The sequence below is a fragment of the Lampris incognitus genome, chromosome 4 (assembly GCF_029633865.1).
Source record: "Lampris incognitus isolate fLamInc1 chromosome 4, fLamInc1.hap2, whole genome shotgun sequence".
Lineage (NCBI taxonomy): Eukaryota > Metazoa > Chordata > Actinopteri > Lampriformes > Lampridae > Lampris > Lampris incognitus.
The window spans coordinates 70,297,425-70,316,359 of NC_079214.1; the positions used below are offsets into that span (position 1 = coordinate 70,297,425).

An 18,935-nucleotide genomic window follows, 5' to 3' on the forward strand; every position below is an offset into this window, starting at 1 on the left:
AGAAACAAAATAATCCCACAATCAAAAGTTTGTTTGATTGATGGCTAGATTAGACCCAATTCAAAGCCACGCTGTGGCTAATTGCATTTTCCCCTGTCACTGCCAGACAATGTGCAGTGCTGGGACATTGTAAACATTTGAAACCACACAAACCTCTTTCACATTGTGCTATACTTTTTGGTTTTCTTACAACCGCTCATTTGGTCTGGTTCATACCGGCACGGCTGCAGGAGAGGTTGAGCCTTCCTGCTGGCCCTTGATTATTTTGAAGCTACGAACAGGAAGGAATTGTAATTCCCCCCCATCTCTATCTTGGATCTCAGTCCTGTGTTTCAGAGGACTTGTCAGGTTTGTGCTATAGAAGTCCAGTGTACCTGAGTGTGCCGCTGTGTTCAGGCTCTCCTTCAGCCGCTCCTGACTTCGTTTTAAGTTACACTTCCCAGTGCCCGACCTGAACGTGGCTGTGGCCTTAACGCGTGGGACACGGGACATCTCTGGAGCTAATGGAAAGAAAAACAAAATGTCACATCCCAGAAAAGTGTTCCCTATTTTTCTGTATCGCTATAGATCAAATGAAAACAATGAAGGCCTGTGTGATTCTCAAGTTGTTTTGTTGTCACATGTCAGAGCGGATGGATAACGGCTGATGTACATCTGGGATCTGGTGTACTTGCCCGAGCAATGCAAGCCACTGTTGTTCTTTTGTGTTTCAGCCATGCAGGGCAGAGGCATTCCACAGGTCACCGTATAGGAATCCTCCGTCCCTGGAGACATATGGGGCCGTGATATGGAGACAGAACAGACAAACGTTGGAGCCACAGAAGTCAGAAGAAGTCAGGTCAGAGAAAGCAAACAGGCAGCATGTAGGAACACGAAGCGGTGCTGCCGGCTGATGCTGCCGGCTGTTTAAACAGCGAGTTGACGGAGCGGCGAACAAACTCACCACTGCTGATGTGGACTTGGGACTGGCAGGTCAGGAAGCAGCGGTCGCCTCCCTCTTGCTTACAACAGTTCAGTGTAGGTTTAGAAGGGAGGTCTGTGGGCGGTGAACCCTCATCCTCTAGGTAAAAAGCACAATGACTCCAAGGTAAAAAAAACCACTTTGGATTATAACCCAGAGGAGAGGGCACACAAAGCCGGGGTATAGGGGGAAAACAACAGAGTCAAACATCCTGACAACAACAGAAGCACTGGCAGTGTTTGGGGCGGTTTTCCAAGTCTAGGAACATCGTGTGACAGAGACCTGAGAGAGAGCGAGAGCGAGAGGACAGAACTCAAAAGTATCTCCTGTTTTTGTTTCCCGACTTTGAGTCGAGAATGCGGGATGGTATATGACTTTGACACCACATCCATTTCCAAAAGCAGGAGTGTGTCAGAGCGCACAACAGCAGCACATGTGTGAGGACGAGACAGGGCTGTCGCTTACCAACACAGTCCTTCTTGTTCCAGTGCAGTCTGTAACCCGGGCGGCAGTAGCATCTAAATCCACCCAGGCTGTTCTCACAAGCCTGCTCACAGCCTCCATCGTTCACGCTGCATTCATTTATGTCTGAAAACAAAAAAGACCACTGAGCAAGTCCATATTTTAATTGTATGTATTTTGACTTCATGTGCAATCCTCCCCCAACCCGTCCTCATCCGTGTCATCTCACCTCCACAATGGGCCAGTCCGTACAGGGTGTAGCCTTTGTTGCACACACACTCGAACCCACCAGGGGAGTTCACACACATGTGATCACATGTTCGCTCGAAAAAACACTCGTCTATATCTGTAACCAAGAGCAGCGAGATGACGAGCTTGTGGAGTAATCAGTTGCAGTGAATTTATTAGGAGGGCTTTCTAAACCACAAACACATTTGTTCCACACACAACCCTCCAGTGTAGGACACAAAACACACTTGATGTGTGCTACGTTGACCGGGGAGAGTACTTTCCTAGTTGTTGAGTTGTTTGTGAGCGGCTGTCACAGACAGAGAAAATGAACTATTGCAGAAGGAAGCGGTGTTCATCTTGGCTTTGTGTGAACGTGGTAAAAAAACAGCCCACCTGAGGACGTTCTGAGGAAAGCATGGAGGTCACTAGTGCTGTTGAGGTGGAGGTGTCCCACTGCTTCCATACCTGCACAGCCAGCCTGTCTCCATGCCGCCCTCAGCCCTCCCTCGTCAACTAAATGCTGAAAGCAGGCCAGCGAGGAGCCGTTTGTACCTTGACAGGAGCGCTCGTCCGTCAGCAGCTTGAAGCCTTTCCTGCAGTTACACTCAAAGCTTCCGATGGTGTTCCTGCAGAACTGCTCACAGCCGCCGTTGTTCAGCTCGCACTCATTGATGTCTATGAGGAGGAAAAGGTTTTAGAAAACCACTGTTCAGCGAGTCCCGTAGTAGGAAAAGCACTCGGCCAGACGAGCGCAGTAGGACTCTGCCCCTCTGCAGAGGTGTTTGGTTCGGCACACTGACCTTTGCATGTTTTTCCATCCGGCTGCAGGATAAAGCCAACAGGGCAGCTGCAGCGTACACCTGTGGATGTGTCTTTACAGGTACAGTCACACCCTCCATTGTTTACAGCACACGTTTCTGAAACAGTATAAGATGTAGATAAGTCCACTGATTGACCTTCCTGTATGTAAGAGGGGCTCCTCCACCTCTTCCCCGTCACAGGAATCCTATGTGCAACGCTTACAACACCTGAACCATCAGTCAGAGCACAAGACAATATCCCACAAAGCAAGACAAGATGTTTAGCCGGCTGCATATGACTTGTTGGAACTGAGTAGTTGACTCAGTCAAAGAAAACTGTGCAGTGCCCTGAATTTGAACATTATTTCTAACTAACTTTAGTCCAGAATTTCTAGACGGTTCTATTTTCTCTGACACTACAGATCCAGATACGTCACGTTCTGCAGCAAGATTGCTGAAATGGACACTTACCCCTCCACACTCATGAAGGACTAGCTCTTGATTAGGCCGCACTCATTAAGCTTTAGCTCTTGATTAGGCCGCACCCATTAAGCTTTAGCTCTTGATTAGGCCACACTCATTAAGCTTTAGCTCTTGATTAGGCCACACCCATTAAGCTTTAGCTCTTGATTAGGCCGCACTCATGAAGCTTTAGCTCTTGATTAGGCCGCACTCATTAAGCTTTAGCTCTTGATTAGGCCGCACTCATTAAGCTTTAGCTCTTGATTAGGCTGCACCCATTAAGCTTTAGCTCTTGATTAGGCCGCACCCATTAAGCTTTAGCTCTTGATTAGGCCGCACCCATTAAGCTTTAGCTCTTGATTAGGCCACACTCATTAAGCTTTGGCTCTTGATTAGGCCACACTCATTAAGCTTTAGCTCTTGATTAGGCCGCACTCATTAAGCTTTAGCTCTTGATTAGGCCACACTCATTAAGCTTTAGCTCTTGATTAGGCCACACTCATGAAGGACTAGCTCTTGATTAGGCCACACTCATTAAGCTTTAGCTCTTGATTAGGCCACACTCATTAAGCTTTAGCTCTTGATTAGGCCACACCCATTAAGCTTTAGCTCTTGATTAGGCCGCACTCATGAAGCTTTAGCTCTTGATTAGGCCGCACTCATTAAGCTTTAGCTCTTGATTAGGCCACACTCATTAAGCTTTAGCTCTTGATTAGGCCACACTCATGAAGGACTAGCTCTTGATTAGGCCACACTCATTAAGCTTTAGCTCTTGATTAGGCCACACTCATTAAGCTTTAGCTCTTGATTAGGCCACACCCATTAAGCTTTAGCTCTTGATTAGGCCGCACTCATGAAGCTTTAGCTCTTGATTAGGCCGCACTCATTAAGCTTTAGCTCTTGATTAGGCCGCACTCATTAAGCTTTAGCTCTTGATTAGGCCGCACCCATTAAGCTTTAGCTCTTGATTAAGCCGCACCCATTAAGCTTTAGCTCTTGATTAGGCCGCACTCATTAAGCTTTAGCTCTTGATTAGGCCACACCCATTAAGCTTTAGCTCTTGATTAGGCCACACCCATTAAGCTTTAGCTCTTGATTAGGCCACACCCATGAAGCTTTAGCTCTTGATTAGGCCACACTCATGAAGCTTTAGCTCTTGATTAGGCCACACTCATTAAGCTTTAGCTCTTGATTAGGCCACACTCATTAAGCTTTAGCTCTTGATTAGGCCACACTCATTAAGCTTTGGCTCCTGGTAAATGGAGGACTACCTGTGTGTTGGTGAAGTGCATCGTGACAAGCTGCTGCAGCGCACTTAACACACTTATACTTACACACTTATACTTACACAACCACACCTACACTTAACACACTTATACTTACACACTTATACTTACACACTTATACTTACACACTTATACTTACACAACCACACCTACACTTAACACACTTATACTTACACACTTATACTTACACACTTACACACCTACACTTACACAACCACACCTACACTTAACACACTTATACTTACACACTTATACTTACACACTTACACACCTACACTTACACAACCACACCTACACTTACACACTTACACAGGTACACTTACACTTACACACTTACACTTACACACTTACACTTACACCCACACTTACACTTACACAGGTACACTTACACTTACACAAGTACACTTACACTTACACACACTTACGCTTACACAGGTACACTTACACTTACACACCTACACTTACACACTTACACACTTACACAGGTACACTTACACTTACACACCTACACTTACACACTTACACAGGTACACTTACACTTACACACACTTACGCTTACACAGGTACACTTACACTTACACACCTACACTTACACACTTACACAGGTACACTTACACTTACACACCTACACTTACACACTTACACACACTTACGCTTACACAGGTACACTTAACAGACGTACACTTACACACTTACATTTACAGACTTACACTTAACAGACTTGCACTTATACACTTACACTTACAGACTTAAACTTACAAATGTACACTCACAGACTTACACTTAACAGACTTACACATACACACTTACATTTACAAACTTACACGTACAGACTTACACTTAGAGATTGCACTTACACACTTACACTTACACACTTACACTTACAGACTTACACTTACACACTTACACACCTACACTTACACAACCACACCTACACTTAACACACTTATACTTACACACTTATACTTACACACTTATACTTACACACTTACACACCTACACTTACACAACCACACCTACACTTAACACACTTATACTTAAACACTTACACTTACACACTTACACTTACACCCACACTTACACTTACACAGGTACACTTACACTTACACACTTACACTTACACACTTACACTTACACCCACACTTACACTTACACAGGTACACTTACACTTACACACTTACACTTACACACTTACACTTACACCCACACTTACACTTACACAGGTACACTTACACTTACACAGGTACACTTACACTTACACACACTTACGCTTACACAGGTACACTTACACTTACACACCTACACTTACACACTTACACAGGTACACTTACACTTACACACACTTACGCTTACACAGGTACACTTACACTTACACACCTACACTTACACACTTACACACACTTACGCTTACACAGGTACACTTAACAGACGTACACTTACACACTTACATTTACAGACTTACACTTAACAGACTTGCACTTATACACTTACACTTACAGACTTAAACTTACAAATGTACACTCACAGACTTACACTTAACAGACTTACACATACACACTTACATTTACAAACTTACACGTACAGACTTACACTTAGAGATTGCACTTACACACTTACACTTACACACTTACACTTACAGACTTACACTTACACACTAACAGACTTAAATGTAGACTTACACTGACAGACCTACACCTACAGACTTACACATACAGACTTACAAGTACAGATCTACACGTACAGAATTACACTTACATTTACCGACTTACACTTACAGACTTACACATAAAGACTTACACGTAAAGACTTGTATATACAGACTTAAATTTACACACTTACACTTACAGACTTACACATAAAGACTTACATGTAAAGACCTACGCATACAGACTTACACTTACAGACTTACACATAAAGACTTACACGTAAAGACTTGTATATACAGACTTAAATTTACACACTTACACTTACAGACTTACACATAAAGACTTACACATAAAGACTTGTATATACAGACTTAAATTTACACACTTACACTTACAGAATTACACATAGACTTACATGTACAGACCTACGCATACAGACTTACACTTACAGACTTACACGTGCAGACTTAAACTTACAGACTTACACATAAAGACTTATACGTACAGACTTACATTTACACACTTACACTTACAGACTCACACTTACAGACTTACACGTACAGACTTACACGTGCAGACTTAAACTTACAGACTTACACATAAAGACTTATACGTACAGACTTACATTTACACACTTACACTTACAGACTTACGTAGGCTTACACTTACAGACCTACACCTACAGACTTACACTTATAGACTTAGATGTACAGACCCACATGTACAGACTTACACTTACAGACTTACATTTACGCACTTACACTTACACACTCACAGACTTACATGTAGACTTACACCTACAGACTTACACTTACAGACTCACACTTACAGACTTACACGTACAGACTTACACGTGCAGACTTAAACTTACAGACTTACACATAAAGACTTATACGTACAGACTTACATTTACACACTTACACTTACAGACTTACGTAGGCTTACACTTACAGACCTACACCTACAGACTTACACTTATAGACTTAGATGTACAGACCCACATGTACAGACTTACACTTACAGACTTACATTTACGCACTTACACTTACACACTCACAGACTTACATGTAGACTTACACCTACAGACTTACACTTACAGACTTGCACCTACAGACTTGCACATACAGACTTAAACTTACAGACCTACACATACAAATTTACACTTACAGACTTGCACGTACAGACTTACACTTACAGACCTACACCTATAGAATTACACCTACAGACTTATATGTACAGACCTACACCTACAGACTTATATGTACAGACCTACACCTACAGACTTACACCTAGTCTTACACGTACAGACCTACACGTAAAAACTTACACATACAGACCTACACTTACACTTACACAACTACATGCTTACACCTACAGACTTACACGTACAGACTTACACTTACAGGCCTACACCTACAGACTTATGCCTACAGACCTACACCTACAGACTTATGCCTACAGACCTACACCTACAGACTTACACATACAGACCTACATGTAAAGACTTACACATACAGACCTACACCTACAGACTTACACCTAGACTTATGCATACAGACCTACACGTACAGACTTACATGTACAGACCTACACTTACACACTCACACTTACACACACGTACAGACTTACACACATTTACAGACCTGCACTTACAGACTTACACTTACACACACTTAAAAAACTTACGCTTACACACACTTAAAAAACTTACGCTTACACACACCTACAAACTTACACTTACACACACTTACAGACTTATACTTACACACACTTACAGATTTAAACTTACACACACTTACAGACTTATACTTACACACACTTACAGACTTACACTTACACACACTTACAGACTTATACTTACACACACTTACAGACTTATACTTACACACATACACTTACAGACTTATACTTACACACACTTACAGACTTATACTTACACACACTTACAGACTTATACTTACACACACTTACAGACTTATACTTACACACATACACTTACAGACTTATACTTACACACATACACTTACAGACTTATACTTACACACACTTACAGACTTATACTTACACACACTTACAGACTTATACTTACACACACTTACAGACTTATACTTACACACACTTACAGACTTATACTTACACACATACACTTACAGACTTATACTTACACACACTTACAGACTTATACTTACACACACTTACAGACTTATACTTAAACACACTTACAGACTTATACTTACACACACTTACAGACTTATACTTACACACACTTACAGACTTATACTTACACACATACACTTACAGACTTATACTTACACACCCTTACAGACTTATACTTACACACACACACTTACAGACTTATACTTACACACACTTACAGACTTATACTTACACACACTTACAGACTTATACTTACACACACTTACAGACTTATACTTACACACACTTACAGACTTATACTTACACACACTTACAGACTTATACTTACACACATACACTTACAGACTTATACTTACACACATACACTTACAGACTTATACTTACACACACTTACAGACTTATACTTACACACACTTACAGACTTATACTTACACACACTTACAGACTTATACTTACACACATACACTTACAGACGTGCACATACAGATGCTGTTGGGACCGCAGCAGCAGATCGCTGAGCCTCGCTACACATTCAGTGAAGTTAAACACAGAGGAGGAAGTGTTTTGGGTGTAAAGACTCAGGCTGGGCCATAATTCAGTATCAGTGGTATCGTATCAGGATGAAATCTGGATGATGCACAATTCTGTTGTCTAAATTAACGATAATATTTAAAATTTCTCACAAAATGTGGTCTGAAATATTTGAGGGACCAATATTTGAAGACTAGTTTTGGTTTCTTCAGATTACCAAACAGTTCAGTGTAATGCATGTATGTTGTATTTATAAATGTGGCATTTTTGCCTGTGTAAGCACAAACTGTGATATATTGGTATTGTAAAATTCCCTTTGATTATCATGATGGTAGTACTCCCATACTGACAAGCAGTAAGACGGATACAGCATTGCTTGACCAACATGGTCTGAATGTAGAGGAAATGTTGGCAAATAGCCTTCTCAAATGGCAGGAAGGCATGTGAAATGTGCCACACTGTCACAAATGCATATTTTTCCAGGGAGGGGGATATTAGGGGTGAGAGAGTAAGGATCCGTAGTCATTTCACAGTTTACTCCCAACACTGAGGTATGCAGCGGTTTGCAGGGCATCAGCCCTCCAACACTCCTGCACTGCTAAGGGAGCCCGCTCCCTCGCCATACTGTCAAGCAAATGAAACATTCACTTCCTCTGCTGTGTTTGCCAACCCTGCTCCAGTTGGCATGGCCTAGAAACAGTGAGATTGCATGAATGGAGGAATTACCCATGAGCAGCCTTCGCTTGACTCGCTTGTCCACCTCAGTAGAGGAGGTGGCGTTGTGGTCTGAAGAGTCGGTGGTGGCTTCGTCTCGCTCTGAGGCACGGATAAAGACAAAGTCAGACAACTCAGCAGTTCAAATGGGCTACAAATATTCAACAAATATACTGATAAAAATGACTTTCTGTTCATTTAAGGTACTATGTCTTTGAGATTCTGATGTTTTTTTCCTCAAACAGACAATTTTGGTTTTACATTCGGAAATATCAGCTACCAAACAAAGCTCCAGAGTAGTGTGTGAAGAGGAGCGCCGCTGGGTGTGTGGAGGTGTAGTGTTTCTGCAGCCAGAGGCGTGTTTACACCTGCGTCCTGCAGGGCGTGGACCCTCACTGTGTGAGTGATAACAGAGCAGCACGGATGAAGCAGTGAAACCGGCAGAGATAGTCTGAGACCTCACACACACAGCCACACCACCACCTATCTGATGGTGATGCTTATCGTTCACAACCACAGATGGGGAAAAGAGGGGCAAGTGCACGGGCTACCAGGAGAGTTGGCACAGGCAAGTTGTTTCATGAGGTATTGACCTCTGCAACCTTGTTTTTAATGTTCAGCAAGATCCCCTCCACCTTCACTACACGATATATATATACTATATATATATACACACACACACACACACACACGCACACACTACTGTTTATATTTTTTACAATGCCTTGTTGAATTGCCAAAATATGACCCAACACATGAGAACACAGAAGTCCACCCTGTTCAATGCAGATGTGTTTAGTGCAGATGTGTTGGGAAAACACTAACAGATATTGGGATGTGAGTACCAAAAACTACAAGTTCCAAGTCAGAGTGAAATATCACTTTCAGACACAATCGGTTTTCCCCCACCACATAAAAAGCTCATAAAAAGGACATTTTGCAAACAGCTGAAGAGAAAGAAAAAGAAAGAGTACAGCAGAACATGTGTAGCAGGGGTCTCTGTCTTGGTTCAACAGGATTACTGTCACAGTGTAACTTACATTATAACTGTTACATTATAACTAACAGTGTAACTTACATTATAACTGTTACATTATAACTGTTACATTATAACTGTTACAGTATAACTTACATTATAACTGTTACAGTATAACTGTTACATTATAACTGTTACATTATAACTGTTACAGTATAACTGTTACATTATAACTGTTACAGTATAACTGTTACAGTATAACTGTTAGATTATAACTGTTACAGTATAACTGTTACATTATAACTGTTACAGTATAACTGTTACAGTATAACTGTTACATTATAACTGTTACATTATGACTGTTAGATTATAACTGTTACAGTATAACTGTTAGATTATAACTGTTACAGTATAACTGTTACAGTATAACTGTTAGATTATAACTGTTACAGTATAACTGTTACAGTATAACTGTTACATTATAACTGTTACATTATGACTGTTACATTATAACTGTTAGATTATAACTGTTACATTATAACTGTTAGATTATAACTGTTACAGTATAACTGTTAGATTATAACTGTTACAGTATAACTGTTAGATTATAACTGTTACAGTATAACTGTTACATTATAACTGTTACAGTATAACTGTTACAGCATAACTGTTACAGCATAACCAGGAAGGCCCTTGGAGCAGCACTTACCTACACAGGAGCGTGTGTCTGGCTGCAGGCTGTACCTGACATGACACCTGCATATGGGGCCCTGCTCCGTGTCGTCACACGTGTGCTGGCAGCCGCCGTTCCCATGGTGACAGGTCACTGCAAGCCAGCATCACATGTCAGCTCACATCACTATGAACCTAGTAACCTAGTGTGTACGTGTGTGTATGTGTGCATGTGTGCACATGTGTGTGTGTGTGTGTGTGTGTGTGTGTGTGTGTGTGTGTGTGTGTGTGTGTGTGTGTGTGTACATGTGTGTGTACATGTGTGTGTCAATAGCCATGGTGGAATGTGTGCTTTGTATGGATGCACACATCACATACAGATGCAGCCTCTTTGGTCGCTGGCCAGTTCGAACCCGGGCCGGCACTCACAGGCCACTCCTCCTTTGGGCGTCTCTTTGCAGATGTGAGCACAGCCGTGCTCCTTATTCATGCAGCTGAGGCCCTCTGCAAACCAGGAGAGAGAGCACACAATGGAAGTGTCCTACAGTGACTGACTGATGGTACACAAGGTCACTCATGCATCCTGATGATTCTGCAACGGTGAAAAGAAGCTGTTCACTACCTCTGTTTCCAAGAAAACACAACGACATAAAACCCTTGCTCAAAGGGCACTATGTAGTCATGCTGAAGGCTGTGTTGAGAGGGGAAGAGGTTAGTTTGGTATCTGCTGCATGCAGCTGACAGACAGTGAGACAGAGGAGGAGGAGGAGGAGGAGGAGGAGGAGGAGGGGTGGTGCTGAGGTTGGTGTGAGGAGCTGCAGAGTTTGACGTGTTGCACCCTCAGCATGGCTTCACAGCTTCTTTCTACTGAACCCAGAGGAAAAGGCCTCACATTTAAAATGGCCTCTTCCACAACTTGCAGAGTGACTATTCTCATCTCTTCATGTTCATTAGACACAACAACAACACATGTTCATTATACATAACAACAACACGTGTATCAATCCCTCAAATCAATAAATCTGCTTCCTTCATCATGTGATGCTTCCACCTGGAAAGTAAGACGTGTCCTGTAAAAGTCTGTGTGGAGCCGACTGGATGTGTCCATAGGATGGGAAGATTTGCCCCTACAGGCCGGAAACGATGGATGTAAGAAAACAAACATCGATACACTCGAGTATCGTGATATTATCTTTTGTGATACTGTATCGAATCTCGAAACCTACTACTACTATTACTACTACTATACTACTACTACTATTTTCGGCTGCTCCCGTTAGGGGGCGCCACAGCAGATCATCCGTTTCCATCTCTTCCTGTCTTCTGTATCTTCCTCTGTCACACCAGCCACCTGCATGTCCTCCCTCACCACATCCATAAACCTCCTCTTTGGCCTTCCTCTTCTCCTCTTCCCTGGCAGCTCCATATTCAGCATCCTTCTCCCAGTATACCCAGCATCTCTCCTCCACACATGTCCAAGCCATCTCAATCTTGTCTCTCTTGCTTGTCTCCAAACCGTCCAACCTGAGCTGTCCCTCTAATATACTCGTTCCTAATCCTGTCCTCCTTCATCACTCCCAATGAAAATCTTATCATCTTCACCTCTGTCACCTCCACCTCCACCTCCTGTCTTGTCATCAGTGCCACTGTCTCCAAACCATATAACATAGCTGGTCTCACTACCATCTTGTAAACCTTCCCTTTAACTCTTGCTGATACCCTTCTGTCACAAATCACTCCTGACGCTCTTCTCCACCCACTCCACCCTGACTGCACTCTCTTCTTCACCTCTCTACTGCACTCCCCGTTACTTTGGACAGTTGACCCCAAGTATTTAAACTCATCCACCTTCATCACCCCCACTCCTTGCATCCTGACCATTCCACTGTCCTCCCTCTCATTCACGCATAGGTATTCCATCTTGCTCCTACTGACTTTCATTCCTCTTCTCTCCAGTGCATACCTCCACCTCTCCAGGCTCTCGTCAACCTGCACCCTACTCTCGCTACAGATCACAATGTCATCTGCAAACATCATCGTCCACGGAGACTCCTGTCTGATCTTGTCCGTCAACCTGTCCATCACCAGTGCAAACAAGAAAGGGCTCAGAGCCGATCCTTGATGTAATCCCACCTCCACCTTGAACCCATCTGTCATTCCAACCACACACCTCACCACTGTCCCACTGCCCTCATACATATCCTGCACCACTCCTACATACTTCTCTGCAACTCCCGACTTCCTCATACAATACCACACCTCCTCTCTCGGCACCCTGTCGTATGCTTTCTCTAAATCCACAAAGACACAATGCAACTGTTTCTGACCTCCTCTATACTTCTCAATCAACATTCTCAAAGCAAACATCACATCTGTGGTGCTCTTTCCTGGCATGAACCCATACTGCTGCTGCTGATCATCACCTCTCCTCTTAACCTAGCTTCTATTACTCTTTCCCAAATCTTCATGCTGTGGCTGATCAACTTTATACCTCTGTAGTTGTTACAGTTCTGCACATCGCCCTTGTTCTTGAAAATCGGTACCAGTATGCTTCTTCTCCACTCCTCAGGCATCCTCTCACTTTCCAGGATTGTGTTAAACAATCTAGTTAAAAACCCCACTGCCACCTCTCCTAAACATCTCCATGCCTCCACAGGTATGTCATCAGGACCAACTGTCTTTCCACTCTTCATCCTCTTCATAGCTGCCCTCACTTCCTCCTTGCTAATCCGCTGAACTTCCTGATTCACTATCCCTACATCATCCAACCTTCTCTCTCTCTCATTTTCTTCATTCATCAGCCCCTCAAAGTACTCCTTCCACCTTCTCAGCACACTCTCCTCGCTTGTCAGCACATTTCCATCTCTATCCTTGATCGCCCTAACTGGCTGCACATCCTTTGCAGCTTGGTCTCTCTGTCTAGCCAATCGGTACAAGTCCTCTTCTCCTTCCTTAGTGTCTAACCTCTCATACAACTCACCATACACCTTTTCCTTTGCCTTTGCCACCTCTGTCTTCACTTTACGCTGCTTCTCCTTGTACTCCTGTCTACTTTCTTCATCTCTCTGACTATCCCACTTCTTCCCTGCCAGCCTCTTCCTCTGTATATTTGCTGTACTTCCTCATCCCACCACCAAGTCTCCTTGTCTTCCTTCCTCTGTCCTGATGACACACCAAGTACTTTCAAAGCTGTCTCCCTCACTATTTCTGCAGTGGTTGCCCAGCCATCTGGCAACTCTTCACTACCACCCAGTGCCTGTCTAACTCCTGCCTGAACTCCACACAACAGTCTTCCTTCTTCAACTTCCACCATTTGATCTTCGGCTGTGTCTTCACTCTCTTCCTCTTCTTGGTCTCCAAAGTCATCCTACAGACCACCATCCGATGCTGTCTAGCTACGCTCTCCCCTGTCACCACCTTGCAGTCTCCAATCCCTTTTAGATGGTGCCTTCTACATAAGATATAGTCCACCTGTGTGCACTTTCCTCCACTCTTGTATGTCACCCTGTGTTCCTCCCTCTTCTTGAAATATGTATTCACCACAGCCATTTCCATCCTTTTCGCAAGATCCACCACCATCTGTCCTTCCACATTTCTCTCCTTGACACCATACCTTCCCATCACCTCCTCATCACCTCTGTTCCCTTCACCAACATGTCCATTGAAGTCCACTCCAATCACCACTCTCTCCTCCTTGGGTACCCTCTCCACCATGTCGTCCAACTCACTCCAGAATTCTTCTTTCTCTTCCATCTCACACCCAACTTGCGGGGCATATGCGCTGATAACATTCAGCAATAAACCTTCAATTTCCAGCTTCATACTCATCACTCTGTCTGACACTCTCTTCACCTCCAGCACACTCTTGACATACTCTTCCTTCAGAAGTACCCCTACCCCATTACTCCTCCCATTCACACCATGGTAGAAGAGCTTGAACCCACCTCCAATACTCCTGGCCTTATCTCTTGCACACATGTATGCCTACCTTTCTTCTCTCCATCATATCAGCCAGCTCTCTCCCTTTACCAGTCATAGTGCCAACATTCAAAGTTCCAACTCTCACCTCCACATGCCTACCCTTCCTCCTCTCTAGCTGCCTCTGGACATGCTTTCCCCCTCTCCTTCTCCTTCGCCCAACAGTAGCATAGTTTCCACCGACACCCTGCTGGTTAACAGCACCAGTGGCGGTCATTGGTAACCCGGGCCTCGAGTGATCCAGTATGGAAATCCTATTTATGATCCGCATATTTGATTTGGCAAAGATTTTACATTGGATGCCCTTCCTGACGCAAACCTCCCCATTTATTCGGGCTTGGGTCCAGCACCAAGAATGCACTGGCTTGTGCATCCTCGTCGATTCTTAATTGTTTACAGGTAAAAGTTCGTGACAAATATTTTGTGTTGTGTGTAACCCCACGACCGCTAGATAACAGTGTTGGTCCTAGGTTCGAACCCTGGGGTTGTCCAACATTGGGGGTCATCTCAGGTCCTTTCTGGGTGGAGTTTGCATGTTCTCCCCGTGTCTGTGGGGGGTTTCTCCAGGTGCTCCGGTTTCCTCCCACCATCAAAAAGACATTCATGTTAGGGTTAATACTGCTGTCTGTGCCCCTGACCGAGGCATGGCAAGACCAACTGGAGTTGGTCCCCGGGCGCTGCACGGCGGCTGCCCACTGCTCCTAGCTACACAGCTAGCATGGGTTAAATGCAGAAGAAGAATTTCCCCATGGGGATCAATAAAGTCATAAAATAAAATAAAAATACACAGCCCCACTGGAAACCCCTTCTGTTTAGTCCAGGTTGGTGAAGAGGAACAAAACAAAAGCGGTTCTGCCTGGGAAATTCAGATCCATAGGAATGTCGGTCTGATGGAGGACACGGTGCCACAGTTCTACACTAGTGTTGGTCCCTGGGACACGCAGCCTCCGTCCCCACAGCGTGTGGGCTTCAGCGCCCAGCAGCTCCACAAAAAGCCTCACAAGAGACGAGCCGACTCCAAAGCTGTCATGCCTCACTGTGCTGTCAATCTCAAACATGTAGGATAGCGAGCACACTAACAATCTGCTACATATTCTGAGTCCCTTTTCACAGGCTCACAGCTCAATATTCTCATGAACTCAGACACACACACACACACACACACACACACACACACACACACACACACACACACACACACACACACACACACACACACAGATACTGCTTTACCCTCTTAAATGGGACAGCTATTCTTGACATGTTCACGTCACCTTTATCTTTAGAATGACTGTCCTTCAAACATCACACAGTTTTTCCCTACACACAGACACACTCTGCAGGCGGCACATAGGCTACTAGATAGGTAGAGGTGTCCAGGTGCATGCTGTGTGCAGGACATGCTGTCTACACGTTGTCCATATTGTGTCTACATGTGTCTACATGCTGTCTACATGTTGTCTAAATGTGTCTACATGCTGTCTATATGTGTCTATATGTTGTCTAAATGCTGTCTACATGCTGTCTGCATGTCTCTACATGTGTCTACATACTGTCTACATGTGTCTACATGCTGTTTACATGCTGTTGACATGTGTCTATATGCTGTGTATGTTGTGTCTACATGTGTCTACATGCCATCTGTATTCTGTCTACATGTATCTACATGCTGTCTATATGCTGTCTACATGTGTCTACATGCCGTCTACATGTTGTCTACATGTATCTACATGCCTTCTATATACTGTCTACATGTATCTACATGCCTTCTATATACTGTCTACATGTGTCTACATGCCTTCTATATACTGTCTACATGTGTCTACATGCCTTCTATATGCTGTCTACATGTATCTACATGCCTTCTATATACTGTCTACATGTATCTACATGCCTTCTATATACTGTCTACATGTGTCTACATGCCTTCTATATACTGTCTACATGTGTCTACATGCCTTCTATATACTGTCTACATGTATCTACATGCCTTCTATATACTGTCTACATGTATCTACATGCCTTCTATATACTGTCTACATGTGTCTACATGCCTTCTATATGCTGTCTACATGTATCTACATGCCTTCTATATACTGTCTACATGTGTCTACATGCCGTCTACATGTTGTCTACATGTGTCTACATGGTGTCTACATGCTGTCTACATGTGTCTGCATGCTGTCTATGTGTCTACACATATCTACATGTTGTCTAAATGCTGTCTACATGCTGTCTGCATGTCTCTACATGTGTCTACATGCTGTCTACATGTGACTACATGCTGTGTACATTTGTCTACATACTGTCTACATGCTGTCTACATGTGAGTACATGCGGTCTACATGTGTCTACATACTTTCTACATGCTGTTTACATGTGTCTACATACTTTCTACATGCTGTCTACATGTGATTACATGCTGTGTACATGCTATCTATGCTGTCTACATGCTGTCTACATGTGTTTACATGCTGTCTGTATTCTGTCTACTTGTATCTACATGCCTTCTATATACTGTCTACATGTGTCTACATACTTTCTACATGCTGTCTACATGTGATTACATGCTGTGCACATGCTATCTATGCTGTCTACATGCTATCTACCTGTGTCTACATGCTATCTACATGTGTCTACATGCTGTCTACATGCTATCTATCCTGTCTACATGCTGTCTATATGCTGTCTACATGTGTCTACATGCTGTCTACATGCTATCTATCCTGTCTACATGCTGTCTACATGCTATCTACATGTGTCTACATGCTGTCTACATGCTATCTATCCTGTCTACATGCTGTCTATATGCTGTCTTTATGTGTCGACATTCTGTCTACATGTGTCTATGTGTCTACATGCTATCTATATGCCTACATATGTGTACATGTGTCGACATGCTATCTACATGTGTCGACCGGCTGTCTACATGTGTCTATATGCCATCTATATGCTTTCTATATGTGTCGACATGCTGTCTACATGTACTTACATGCTGTCTACATGTGTCTAAATATGTCTACATGCTGTCTGTATGCTGTCTACATGCTGTCTGTATGCTGTCTACATGCTGTCTACATGCTGTCTACATGCTGTCTACATGCTGTCTGTATGCTGTCTACATGCTGTCTGTATGCTGTCTACATGCTGTCTACATGCTGTCTGTATGCTGTCTACATAGTATGTCTACATGCTCTCTACGTGTCTACATGCTGCCTGTATTCTGTCTACATGTGTCTACATGTGTCTACGTACTCTCTAAATGCTGTCTACATGCTTTCTATATGCTGTCTATATGTCTACATGGGAACTTACCCACAGAGCGCTGGATGCATGTGTGCTGGTTGTCACTCAGGAAGAAGCCCTCTTTACAGCGGCACTCATAGCTGCCCATCGTGTTTACACATGTGTGCTGACATCCGCCATTGTTGAATTTACACTCATCCACATCTAAAGGGAAGTGGATACAATGCATTAATTGATACCATTAAAGGAAAAAGAAATGTTTGGTTTGTGCGGGGGTTGAAGCCCAACAATTTCCTGGACTTAACTTGTGTATGTTAACGTGAGAAGGGAAAAACTTCCACAGGACTCCGATGTAAGAAAGAATAAAACAAGTATGTTATTCCACAGTTTGTAGTATCTTCTTATAGGAATATTCAAAGTTAAAAACTCTTTAATCAGCAAACTGTACTACGGTAAGAAACACGTGTGGCTCGGTCGCTACTTGAGCCTCAGCTCCACAAAAAAAAGTCCTCTCCCGAGTTCCATTCGTGAACCCACAAGACCTAGCTCTTAAAGTGACAGTAATCTAAATCAACATTCTAACAGAAAGTTCACACTGTTGCCTTTTACAAAAATCACGCTTACATCAACATGAATCAAATCAAATGATTATTAGCTGACTTTTAACAAATACTATTAATTAACTTATTCAATGAAATCACTCATTGATCTCAATTTACATAAGCTATTAAGCCAATACAGACTGTGCCTATTTATAGAACTAAACATATATAAATGTAACTCGGCTCCCAAATACCGGCCCCTACCTGTACT

At 43.1% G+C, this 18,935-nt stretch overlaps 1 protein-coding gene across 1 annotated transcript in view; it reads right to left on the reverse strand.

Moving 5' to 3' along the window:
• The window catches only part of scube2 (signal peptide, CUB domain, EGF-like 2), a 57,435-nt gene that overhangs the window by 27,446 nt on the left and 11,054 nt on the right, over window positions 1-18,935 (reverse strand). The window contains exons 4-11 of the mRNA XM_056279017.1: window positions 18,192-18,326; window positions 11,277-11,402; window positions 10,936-11,052; window positions 9,263-9,352; window positions 2,455-2,571; window positions 2,207-2,329; window positions 1,653-1,769; window positions 1,427-1,549 (exon numbers count right to left, since the gene is read on the reverse strand). Coding sequence (XP_056134992.1) covers window positions 1,427-1,549; window positions 1,653-1,769; window positions 2,207-2,329; window positions 2,455-2,571; window positions 9,263-9,352; window positions 10,936-11,052; window positions 11,277-11,402; window positions 18,192-18,326 — 948 coding nt within the window. The remainder of the gene's footprint in view (window positions 1-1,426; window positions 1,550-1,652; window positions 1,770-2,206; window positions 2,330-2,454; window positions 2,572-9,262; window positions 9,353-10,935; window positions 11,053-11,276; window positions 11,403-18,191; window positions 18,327-18,935) is intronic.